The 10,817-nt window shown below is 36.2% G+C and overlaps 1 protein-coding gene across 1 annotated transcript in view; it reads left to right on the forward strand.

Annotated features, from left to right (window-relative positions):
• Positions 1-340: 340 nt before the first annotated feature.
• Positions 341-10,817, forward strand: part of LOAG_17819 (F/Y-rich family protein) — a gene marked incomplete at its 5' end in the record, with an annotated part of 14,933 nt that continues 4,456 nt past the window's right edge. The window contains 27 exons of the mRNA XM_020450483.1: positions 341-426; positions 626-918; positions 1,149-1,284; positions 1,421-1,618; positions 1,882-2,161; positions 2,446-2,627; positions 2,752-2,904; positions 3,222-3,496; positions 3,849-3,985; positions 4,068-4,199; positions 4,392-4,538; positions 4,704-4,863; positions 5,097-5,188; positions 5,323-5,442; positions 5,525-5,773; positions 5,871-5,999; positions 6,100-6,249; positions 6,616-6,762; positions 7,004-7,140; positions 7,391-7,794; positions 8,049-8,276; positions 8,421-8,528; positions 8,679-8,882; positions 9,213-9,369; positions 9,442-9,607; positions 9,947-10,112; positions 10,381-10,511. Of these exons, the coding sequence (XP_020305833.1) occupies positions 341-426; positions 626-918; positions 1,149-1,284; positions 1,421-1,618; positions 1,882-2,161; positions 2,446-2,627; positions 2,752-2,904; positions 3,222-3,496; positions 3,849-3,985; positions 4,068-4,199; positions 4,392-4,538; positions 4,704-4,863; positions 5,097-5,188; positions 5,323-5,442; positions 5,525-5,773; positions 5,871-5,999; positions 6,100-6,249; positions 6,616-6,762; positions 7,004-7,140; positions 7,391-7,794; positions 8,049-8,276; positions 8,421-8,528; positions 8,679-8,882; positions 9,213-9,369; positions 9,442-9,607; positions 9,947-10,112; positions 10,381-10,511 (4,767 nt within the window). The remainder of the gene's footprint in view (positions 427-625; positions 919-1,148; positions 1,285-1,420; positions 1,619-1,881; positions 2,162-2,445; positions 2,628-2,751; positions 2,905-3,221; positions 3,497-3,848; positions 3,986-4,067; positions 4,200-4,391; positions 4,539-4,703; positions 4,864-5,096; positions 5,189-5,322; positions 5,443-5,524; positions 5,774-5,870; positions 6,000-6,099; positions 6,250-6,615; positions 6,763-7,003; positions 7,141-7,390; positions 7,795-8,048; positions 8,277-8,420; positions 8,529-8,678; positions 8,883-9,212; positions 9,370-9,441; positions 9,608-9,946; positions 10,113-10,380; positions 10,512-10,817) is intronic.

The following is a 10,817-nucleotide window of genomic DNA, read 5'->3' on the forward strand; positions in this document are numbered from 1 at the left end:
GTAGTTGATATCGATTATTCGTATTTTTTGGGAATTTTTCCTTTTTATTATGAATATTTGACAGATGAAACTGTCAGTTGCAAGTTACTGTTGAAACTGTTAACATTTATTTTTGGCAACATATTGCGATGTTGGAGGGAAACAAGTATCATATCGTTTAAGATAGTAATGCCGATATTTGAACGGCACTTCCTGCACGTAATATTTATCTTGTTCAACTGACTATTTCAGTTTGTGCTTGCTATTATGTATATATATCCTACTGGGACTAAAATAACGAACTTATTTTTAGGGTTACTGTTTATTTAATGGTGGGTGCTAACTGGTATGCATTATTCACATGAACTCGTCAGGTTTTACTTGCACACTTTGCACTCATCCAATTATATCAACTAGTAATGTGCGATCTTGCAGTTCATGCCGAAAGTGAGTATATCTACTTTTTCTCTTCGAATGTAACTTCGAAATCTGTCGGAAAGAATTAACAGATGGTTTTGCCGCATTTAAATCCATTGGTTTAGAGAAATATTATTTGCAGATAATTCGATGATTATTACCATCAGCTCTATCAGTTGATTTTCTTCATCAGCTACAAATGTTGTTAGGGAAAGGATTAATCTTACAGGTTTATTCACTCGGATTGTGATTCCGATTCATTAAATGCAAATACGGTGGAAACGGAATATGTTTGTCCAACATGCCGTAATTCACCGTTGGTTGCGGATGCGATGATGATATCAGCTGGGAATGGTTCCGTTACGGCATCACCAACCTCCATTTCCACTCATGATGAAGCATCACGTAGCATCCCACTTGACAACTCATATTGCATGGATTCACCTAATAGAAGTAGCCCGTTGATGTCATTATCTCAATTGGATACTTTCGGCGATTTTTTCAGCATCCATCAATCTACAGGTTTCAGTTTACAATTTTAACATTTATTTCTGTAGTATATGATTCAAAATTGCTATCAGACTGATTGTTTCCTATTGTTATTGATAGTTTGGTGCCATAAATGTCATGAAGCAGTCATTAAAGATTTCTTGCTTTATTACATTATTTTCGAGTAAAATGTATAACAACTGAGTTTGTTGGTAGAAAATTTCCATACCACTATTAAATACTAATATTAGCTGAAATTGTAGGGCAAGTTCCGTCAATGTCGCCATCAGGATCTACCGCACTGAGCGGACCGATGTCTTCCTCTAGAGCTTCGCCCGGTTCATTTCCTGACTTCAGTAATACTGGCGATGCGAGCGATGAGCTGCGATTTAATTCCAGGTTGGGGAGTTAAAACTTTCCAATAATTTCACGTTAACTTCAGGTCGACGTTTAAAATGAATATGAAATGCAGTGTTCTTTTACGATAGGAAGATAGTGAAAGGATCATGAAAAGATAATGTTCAAACACTTTCAGAAGAGAAAGAAGTGATAACTCTTGCACCTTCAGCCGAACTTCGCGTGGTGGTGGAGTGAAAAAGCCTTATGGCCGTGGAATAACCCCGCGAACACGTTCACTTGGTGGAGTAAATGATTTCACCGAAGTAACTCATTCGCATCGAGGAAAACGAGGTGGAAGAGGTGGCAGTAAGAATGGTAGAGGACGTCGACCAAGGTTATACTTTAAATAAATTTATGTTGAAGGTACTTTTGTCAGAGATGTTAGGAAAGTGCCACTACCATAGATAGAGTTGCATGAAAATTTAAGTTTGTAATTTTCTACTTCTTAAATACACGGTAATAGATTTAAATGTGATAGTCTCCATTACATGGTAAGTCTCATTCTCGAAAATGGAACTGTTACTCATGGAATGTGACCAGTTTATGTCAGTTGTTCTTTATACGTAATAGAATAATACCAACATACTTCTTGTGTAGGGGCGGTAAGACGTCAGCAATGTTAGCAATGGTTAATGCAGCAGCAGCAAATCGAGATGCAGATCAGGAAAGTTCGGAAATGGACGATACTCGTCATCGTATGGAAGAGAATGATTATATCAGAACAGTGGTTGTAACATGTGCTGAGAACTCTTACTTCTTACAAATGCCTTTATGTTTAATTTGTGGTAGTATTGGAAAAGATGTTGAAGGGACAATGGTTACATGCGTGACCTGCTCACAAAGTTATCACACATATTGTGTCGGACTACATGATAAGGTCTGTCTGTCCGACTTAATCCTGCATATCAGATTTTGCTCTCTTATGTTTTTACAGTTCAAATTTGTTCTGCATTCAGTGGCGGAATGAAACAGATAGACTAAACTTGATATGTAATAATAACTTGGCTTGAGATGGTCTTTATTTGTCCGTGCAGTAATTTTCATGATGTCATTCTTGTCACAGGATAGACGGACTGTTTAGTCTGAATATCTCTTAAAGAAATGAATTTAACATTGTTCATTTCTTTTTTTTTTTTAACATGGAATTCAACTTTTTTTAAGCTCAACTCCACACTAATAAAAAGAGGATGGCGTTGTTTGGATTGCACGGTTTGCGAAGGATGCGGCGATGGGCATGACGAATCCAACTTGATTCTTTGTGATGAATGTGACATTTCATACCATATCTATTGTTTGGAACCACCTCTTGAGCGAATTCCACATGGCCCATGGAGGTGTAAATGGTATATTTGCGAATTTTTCCTCTAGCTTCTGAAATTTTTTCACAAAAGTGTGATTTGCCGATAAATGTAATCTCCTACTAACGGCAAAAAAAAAAAGTGTAATCTCCTATCAAATTTTTTTCAGGTGTTCAGCTTGTCGGCGTTGTAGTAACCAAATATCCAACATTGCGGATAATCAGCATTTTTGTGAAACTTGCTTTACGCTTCGGAGATGTCCTAAATGTTTACGATTTTATGAAATTGGTGATAGCATCATTAAATGTCAACACTGTGCAAGGTACGTGAGCAATATTTTGCATTTAGTTGTACAAACTGCATACATTAAAAGTGAAAGTTTTTTCTTTTATCTTTTTCTGAATAAAAAGATATTTCCTTGTTTATCGAATGATAGAAATATTTTTGATCATACGAGTAAGTGAATTCACCTATCACCGATTGTATTGTAATCAGTTGCCCAACTAAAAGATTTAGTCATGTAGTTGAGTTCACCTTTCAATGACTGTACTGTTATCTGTTGCCTATGTAAGAGATTTAGTCAAAGTTATGTCCAAATTGGTCATATCCAAGTTAACGGATGTGATAAGCTATATTTAGGTGGTTACATGGCAAATGTGAAGAGTTATACGGTGATGAGATGTTTGAAACTGCATCAGAAAATGGTTTCCGTTGCTCGCTGTGTCGCCCACAAGGTAATGTTGTTGGTGACGCTTTCAACGTTTTGGTGTGCGACAATGTGACAATGAACAAATGCGCACTCGAAGTATTACATTTACGCTGTGGTGGAGCACTCTTTCGCTATCCCAGTTCTGCTGATTCTGTCTACGATTTCCCATCGTACTTCTTTGCGCCGAGATCTCATTCGTTTGAAGGTTGAGATCTTTCAAATTTAGTCATTTTTTCATATTATTAGAATTTTCCAAATTGAACTTTCCAATACTTGCGATGACAGTTGCCCAATTATTGTTTAACATTTGAAATAATCTATTAAAAACAGTGCTAGATTTTAACAAAGTAAAGAGGTTCTAATCATCAGTTGTCTGATTATCATGTAATGCATAAATGTTAATGGCTAATGGCAGCTTAACAGAATCGTTGAAGGCTTCAATAAATCGTTTGTGGAATTTTTGTAAGTGGGTATATCACCCTGGATCTGTTTCATTAAACTAGTGGACTGTTCAAATGGCTTTCGTGGTAACCAAGTTTATTTTATGAAACTTTCAGAACCAATTGAAGAAGACGATGTAGAAAGTTCTGGCTTTGGAATGAGTATAGGAATGAGTGGTCGCGGTCGAGGAATGCGAAGCGGTGGTCCTGGTCGGCGAGTAATGAAATTGGGTGTTGGTGGATTTTTTGTAAAGGTATTTCTGTTCTGCATAATTACCTATTTTTATCTTTGCTTCTTCAGTTTATTTTCAACTTATGCTAATATTATTGGAGCAGGTACCTCGACATCGTTTATTGAATGCGGAAGACGAGAATGGTATAGAAGAGGATTCTGTAAAACCAAAAATAAAACGCTTCCGAAAACCAAGGAGATCGCAACTGGAGGACAATTATCCACCAGTTATTCAGGTGAGCCGAACAATACATGATATATTTTGATTTGGGTAATTATATGGAACATTGTACTCTACATTTAGGTTCTACATTCTACATTCATTTTCTTTCGATTCAAATTATGTAGAATCTCACATTCTTCATGAAGAAGCAATAAAAAAGCTCGAGAAAACAAAATGCTAATAAGGGTGTGAACTTTATTTTCAGGAAAGTTTTTTTGGTATGAGACCAGTTGAGGGGAGGTGTTTGTTAGATGTTGTAGTAGATGAACCGAATTTAGTGGAGCATCAGAAAGCGACTTTGATTATCGATAAGCAAAAAGAATCCTGTGAATTGAACGAAATGGATTCTGAGGTCATTAATGTTTTAAGATGTACTGTAGATATCTTTTTCTAAACTGCTTCTGCTCATTCTTGCCGGAACATCGTAATATTTTAAATTTAATCAATGGATGTCAAGGAGCAAAATTTTCTATTCTTCAAATGTTTGCCTTTAGAAGTTCATTGCATTCAAACTTAGGCCTTGCGTGAAAGTGAAAGTCTTTTGGGAAATATAACGGAGAATGACATTCTTGGCAATATGGAAGAAATTGATTTTGATAATTTGGATTTAAATGAACTGTTACTGGATGGTGATGAAGATGATGACGATGATGAAACATTGGAAAATGCATTAAGTGGTATTATTTAAAACTATAATATCTAATTTTTATTAACCAAATGCAAATTTTGATTTTTCTTTGACATGCAATATTCGGCCAAGCATCTGCTCTTTTAGGGGCATAAAACTAACGACAGGAGAATCAGGAAGAGTACTAGGAAGTTAAAAATCGACTGTTTCAGCAAAAATTTGCAATACTATTCTGCATTTAAGTTGCTTCAGGTTTATCTAATTTTATAATGTATATTTCAGATAAAATGGGACCATGCAGTGAAGATGGTCAAATAACTGTTAATCCTCATGGTGGTCCTGTGCGATCTCAGACTTTGTGTTCGGGACAGCAGGTATTACTTATCCATTTTCTACAAGAAAGATTAAGCAGTTAATTATCAGACTGTTTTGAAATGAAGATGATATCAGACTTTGTTGTTACTTTGAGATTATATTCTAGAACCATCCCGTCATTATTCTTGTTTAGGCTCGAAGATTTACGATTGCTTCAACAAGTAATCTAACTCAGGGAAGTATTCGTCCAAATGTACATGTGCCTGGTTACAGTCAAACCGGCATCTACACTCAACCCAGATCTAACAGTCAGGTATTTTTTCAAAATTTTTTTTCTGATAGTTGTAATGTTCGAAATAATTTGTGTAGCTTACAAAATTCAACAATATTTTAAGCTGGGTGATACTTGTACCGAACGAGTGAATCAAGCAACAGAAAAGTGGGAAGAAGATGAACCATTGGGAGAGCGTGCTACGAAAGCTGCTGTTCTTTATGCGAATATTAATTACCCGCAGTGGAAAGAACAGTATCCAGAATGGCCAGAACGTGTGAAACACATTCATCGAATGTGGAGATCTTTGGATGCCAGCAGTAGGCAACAGTATGTAAATAAGGCAAGAGAAAATCGAGCAAATAGAGTTAAGGTGAGAATATTTTTTGCTTTGGATGGGTTGTAACGATTTGTAGGATTTACACGTTTTATAAGTCTGATCTCTGTTTAACTGTTAAAATTCATTGCAGCAGCCGCGGGCAAAACGTATTACAACGTCAACGGCAGCTCCTACCGGTGTTGTTCGAGCTATCGTTGGTCCAAATCGATATGGAATGCTCCCAGGACAAGAGAATATAGCAGGATGTTGTCGTTCTGAAGTACTGTTTATTGAATTATCGTTCTACATCATGATTTGTAGGATTTGCACGCTTCATAAACTTTATGTTCGAAAAAAATGGACTTTTTGTTTATATTTAGGCAGAATATAATGAACGTTTCAAAGTTCCAACAATGCCTTATGGTGGTGGCGAATGTGTGATGAGTCAAAATACGTCTGCAGGTTCCATAGAAGTCTCCATGGTTCATCCTTACGGAGCAGCACAGCAACATTATTATCATTCCGAACAGGTACTTCCAGTCCTTGATTTTTTAACTTTCAATAAGAAGAAAATTTTTATTTTGGGAAAACAGTCATTTTAGATTAGAGTTTGCAACGTTACGTTTCTTTTGTTTTGAAACTTAACTCTTTATAATGTTGTGAAACTCTTGAAACTATTAACTCTTTATAATTTTATAATTAAGCAAGTCATTGTAAGGATAATAGTGAATGTAGATGGATGCCAACCATAGCCAGCTGTCTTCGATGTTATTACTATTGCATCGTTTACATCTTAAGAGTTTTATGTTATGGCAGGATATTGTCGTTCTGAAGTGTTGTTTGTGACTTATCGTTCTATGTCCTTAGTTCTTATCTTAAGACTGTTCATCTTCCAGGAAGGTGGTTCATTCGTTAGTGCATCTCAGCCTAGACCTGCACCGGCTAGAAATCCGCAGTCTTTAGTTGCGCATTTGAGCAAAGAAATTCTAGATAATTACAGTTTGCTGCAGAAACGAAGCAATGAGTTAGCAAAATATCAATTGGTATGTCTACCGTTGGTGTCAATGTTTCCTTTATTTTTTTCTTTTTTCTTTTTTTTTTTCGTACGTTATGCAGCTATGTCACTGCATTAAACACATGTCTTCTGTTCCGCGTTTAACGTCTTCGCCACTGCAAAATATTCCTGCTCGATTGATTCTCAAAGTATCGTGAATTTTCTATTTGAAAGGTGCATATTTTTAAGATAGAAAAGTATGTTGTCTGACTTGCAAAGCACGATTTCAGGCAATTGAAAGTGATTTAGCTCGGATGCGGAAACAGAAGAAAAATCTCACTGCGAAAAGAAGACAACTGAATAAAAACAATCAGCAGTATGACGCTCATGGACAACGCATCGAAATTGAGTTGAGCGAAACTGACAGGTAAGCTTATTGCTTTTGTTATGCGTCCATTTCATTATCGGTTTTGGTTGGAATAGGATAAAAAGCGAACTTATATCACTTCACCATCAAGGTGGTGTTTCTCCGGTACTAATTGGATATAAGCTCGATGCAATGCGGTGGATATAAATTTGTGATGCCATCTGTTTAGCGTCAGTTTATAAAAACAATTATCATCCCGTATTTCGTTCATTTAAAGTTGTTTCTGGTCTGATTCTCAACTTTTTTGTAGACACTCACTTACAACACTTGCCAATACCATACCGATCAGGCAAAAAGATTTGGAAAACTGTAAGCGCGACATTAAACTCCATTCTTCGAATGTTCGTGATTTTGAAGTCAAAAATAACATACCACCAGAGCTTATTCCTCAAATGACACCTGTTGTACAACCTGTTGGCCTACATGTAAGTGCTGCGCGCGCAAAACAATCGCAAAGTGGTACACCTCCGACGCCTGATGATATGATGTCTCCAAACAACGGTATTCGACCTCCGCCATCATATCCAGCGTTTGGTGTGATGGGTAACTGTCGACCTTCTTATCAATCTAGCGCGAACCAGATGTCTGAATATAATCATTCTGCCTATGGTACAACTCCAAAAAGTGAGACTGAAACTGCGCAAATATGTTCGGGTATAGCTTCTTATTTTCTTGCTTCTTTCAGAAGCTTTGTTCGAGAGCAGTGATTTTGCCGAGTTTGTTTTGGTATTTCTTCTAGAAAGCTTTAAATTAACTTGAGATGTATCATTTGACTTGTGAAATATTGGTTTTTTCTTTCTTTCTTTTGTCTTTTGTACTGAAATAATTTGAAAAATCTTTTGTTGGTAAAAAAGATGAGGGTAAGAAGTACTCGCAGTCAATATTAAATGTATTTGATATTTTTGAAGATTCTCCAACACCATCTAACGGTCGACCGGGATCATCGAGTTCAACGGAATGGCAATATCGGGGCGGAAGGGGAAAGAGGAAAAGACGTGACGATGATCGAAATGAAGAATGTAAAAGACCAGCAACGCTTGGTGATGTTACCGCTGATACTCTTAACACGCAGTTTGAACGAGATATTTATGATGTTGTAGATCGCTTAATAATGCAAGCTGTTATTATGGTCGATGGTATATGCTTTCTCGAAAATTTAAAATAATGATGCATTTCTTCTTTTTCCTTGGAAAGAACATCAACTAATCTCGCAGCATTTTGTTTTGAATAATCTCGCTCCATTCCATTCTGAAACAATATTTTTTTCTGATTTGTTTCAGGTGCTGAAGCTGCTCGAAAAAGCGGAATGCTGAAAAGACTTCTAGAATCACAGATGAAAAAAGAATACCCATCGCAGAGAAATTCTTTTTCCGGACTGGAGTTCAACAGTAGGTTTCCCTAAAGATTTCAGAGTTGGTCGAACACTGGTTCAAAGGAACCACTGTTAAAGGGCCCACTATTAATTTATGTTAAAATCTTTAATTAGGTCTTTGAGCGTATAAATTTCCATTGCAAATCTATCAGTTTTTCCTTTTCAGTCCCTCCAAAGCCAAAAAAGAAGCGTTCTCAGCAGAAGAAACTTGGTGTTGGAAATAGTAACGAGTATGAATTATTGCTGGAACGGATTTCCACTCAACTGCGTCTTTGCCCCCAACTTCCTCGAAGTGCCATTGAACCTATATCCCGCATTGGTCGCTCATCTTATGCCATGTTCGGTGTTACCGATTTGCCAGATCGAATAGGTTTGTTTAAATCTACAAAACATCTCTGTTGCTTTAAAAAATAATAAAAAATTTTATCTCTCAAATTCATTCAATTTGATATAGCTCAAAAAATGAGAAAATGACATTTGTAATTTAATCAGCTGAATTATTATAACATTTTTCCAATTTTTTTAGCCTTCGTAAGAAGTTGTAATTGGACGTTATTTAACGACAAGCTGACCAGTCTTGGCAGTTTTGTTGTGCATGATTTGTAGATTGATTAGTCTTACTCGACTTATCGATGTTTATTCAAGATTGTGCTCACTGATTTCCAATAAGTTTGTTCTCAATTCCCTCATTATTTTTCAGATAAACCATCAATTAAAGGGAACGAAATTGGTAATGTACGACTTGCTTTTATGGGTGATTATTATACCCGTCTCTTTCAGTGTCCTTTCGATGAGACTTCACTTTACCACACAATGTCTGATTTTACGGCTGATATAAAGCTACCAATTTTATACAGGTTTGATTTCCTCTTTCATTATGTTTTAGAGTTGATTCCATCACTTAATGATAAATCAGTGTGCACTTCCAGAACAAGATGCGTGGCTCCAAGAGGAATGCAAGAAAGAGAAAAACCTGTAAGTAAAATGCGAGCGCTTTCGGTAGTTCGTCGTTCGGACTCTCCTCCTTTACGACAGATTTCGAGGATACCTGAATCAGTAGTGCCGGAGGCACCACCAAGGCATGCATTTTTCAAGGTTTGTGAAGCTTTGTCCATTCGTTTATTAGTTAAGATCGTGGAATATCTTTCTCAAAATGTATAAAGGTTTTCATTTATGAAAAAAATATCTGTTTAGATCCTTACTATGGTCGAGAAATATAAGTAGGGGAAGACTGTTTGGAATCGATGTAGCGAAAATAATTAGAGACAATTTTGCAGACTGGTTGTTTGAACCGGCATGATTTTTAATGTCAGACATTTGCATCAATTTATTCAGTTTTTAGATGAATTCACTGGTAGTAAGCTACTATATGGAAATGAAATTTTAAAAAGTATTTCTATCGAAAATAATGTTAATTGTTTGAATATATTTCAGAAACGTGAGTCGCCAAAAAAAGTAGAGGTCAGTATTGTATTCGAAGGTCCAGAAAGCAGTCTTGATGCTGAAGCTGGTTTGAGACAATTAATGGTGCTCCTTGGTATGGAACAGTTGCCAGATTATGAATTTGATACTCCTCCTCAAACTCCTGAACCTTCAAAACGTCTGTTGTCGAAGTTATTTCTTTCAGACAAATCTGTAGTCTTTTTTAATGTGATTCTGACCTCCTCTATATGCAAAAACGACTTTAATATTTTTGTTATAATTAAAAAGACGGGGGTAAATGAACTGGCAAAAATAGAATTGAATTGAATAGTATTTCAAGTAGTGGAAATTTCACAATAAGTGAAAAATGGTTGTCTTTCGGATTATAATGAAAACTGTGATTCAAATGGAGAACTCTTTCAGCGACGTAAATGATTTTTTTTCAGGTGATCTTGGTGAAATCCAAAAAATGGAATTACCAGTCGCTGATGACTTTACATGTCGTCATTGTGGTGCCTTGACTGATCAACCTGCTGTAAGACAGACAGCACGCCAACTTGGAATTATTGATCATGAGGTTTCCTGCATTTGTTTTTTTTTCTTTTTCATCTTTGTCGATTCCTAAAAATTACTATATTTTTATCAATATTTAGGAACTATTTGATCAAAATTGGGTTTATTTCAGCCAAAAGATGAAACGTTAGCGTTCTGCTCAATGAATTGTTACTACAATTACATGGCTAATGCGAAAGCTGCGTTATCACCAGAGGATCTTTCGGTTTTGCTTCTTCATCTCGAATCATGTTTCTTTTCATTATTATGCTTTTGGTTTGATGAAGTTTTGAATTTCAGAGAGCGGAACGTTTTATTGGTGCTGAAACAC

The sequence above is a fragment of the Loa loa genome (genome assembly GCF_000183805.2).
Source record: "Loa loa unplaced genomic scaffold supercont3.133, whole genome shotgun sequence".
In the NCBI taxonomy this organism is placed as follows: Eukaryota; Metazoa; Nematoda; class Chromadorea; order Rhabditida; family Onchocercidae; genus Loa; species Loa loa.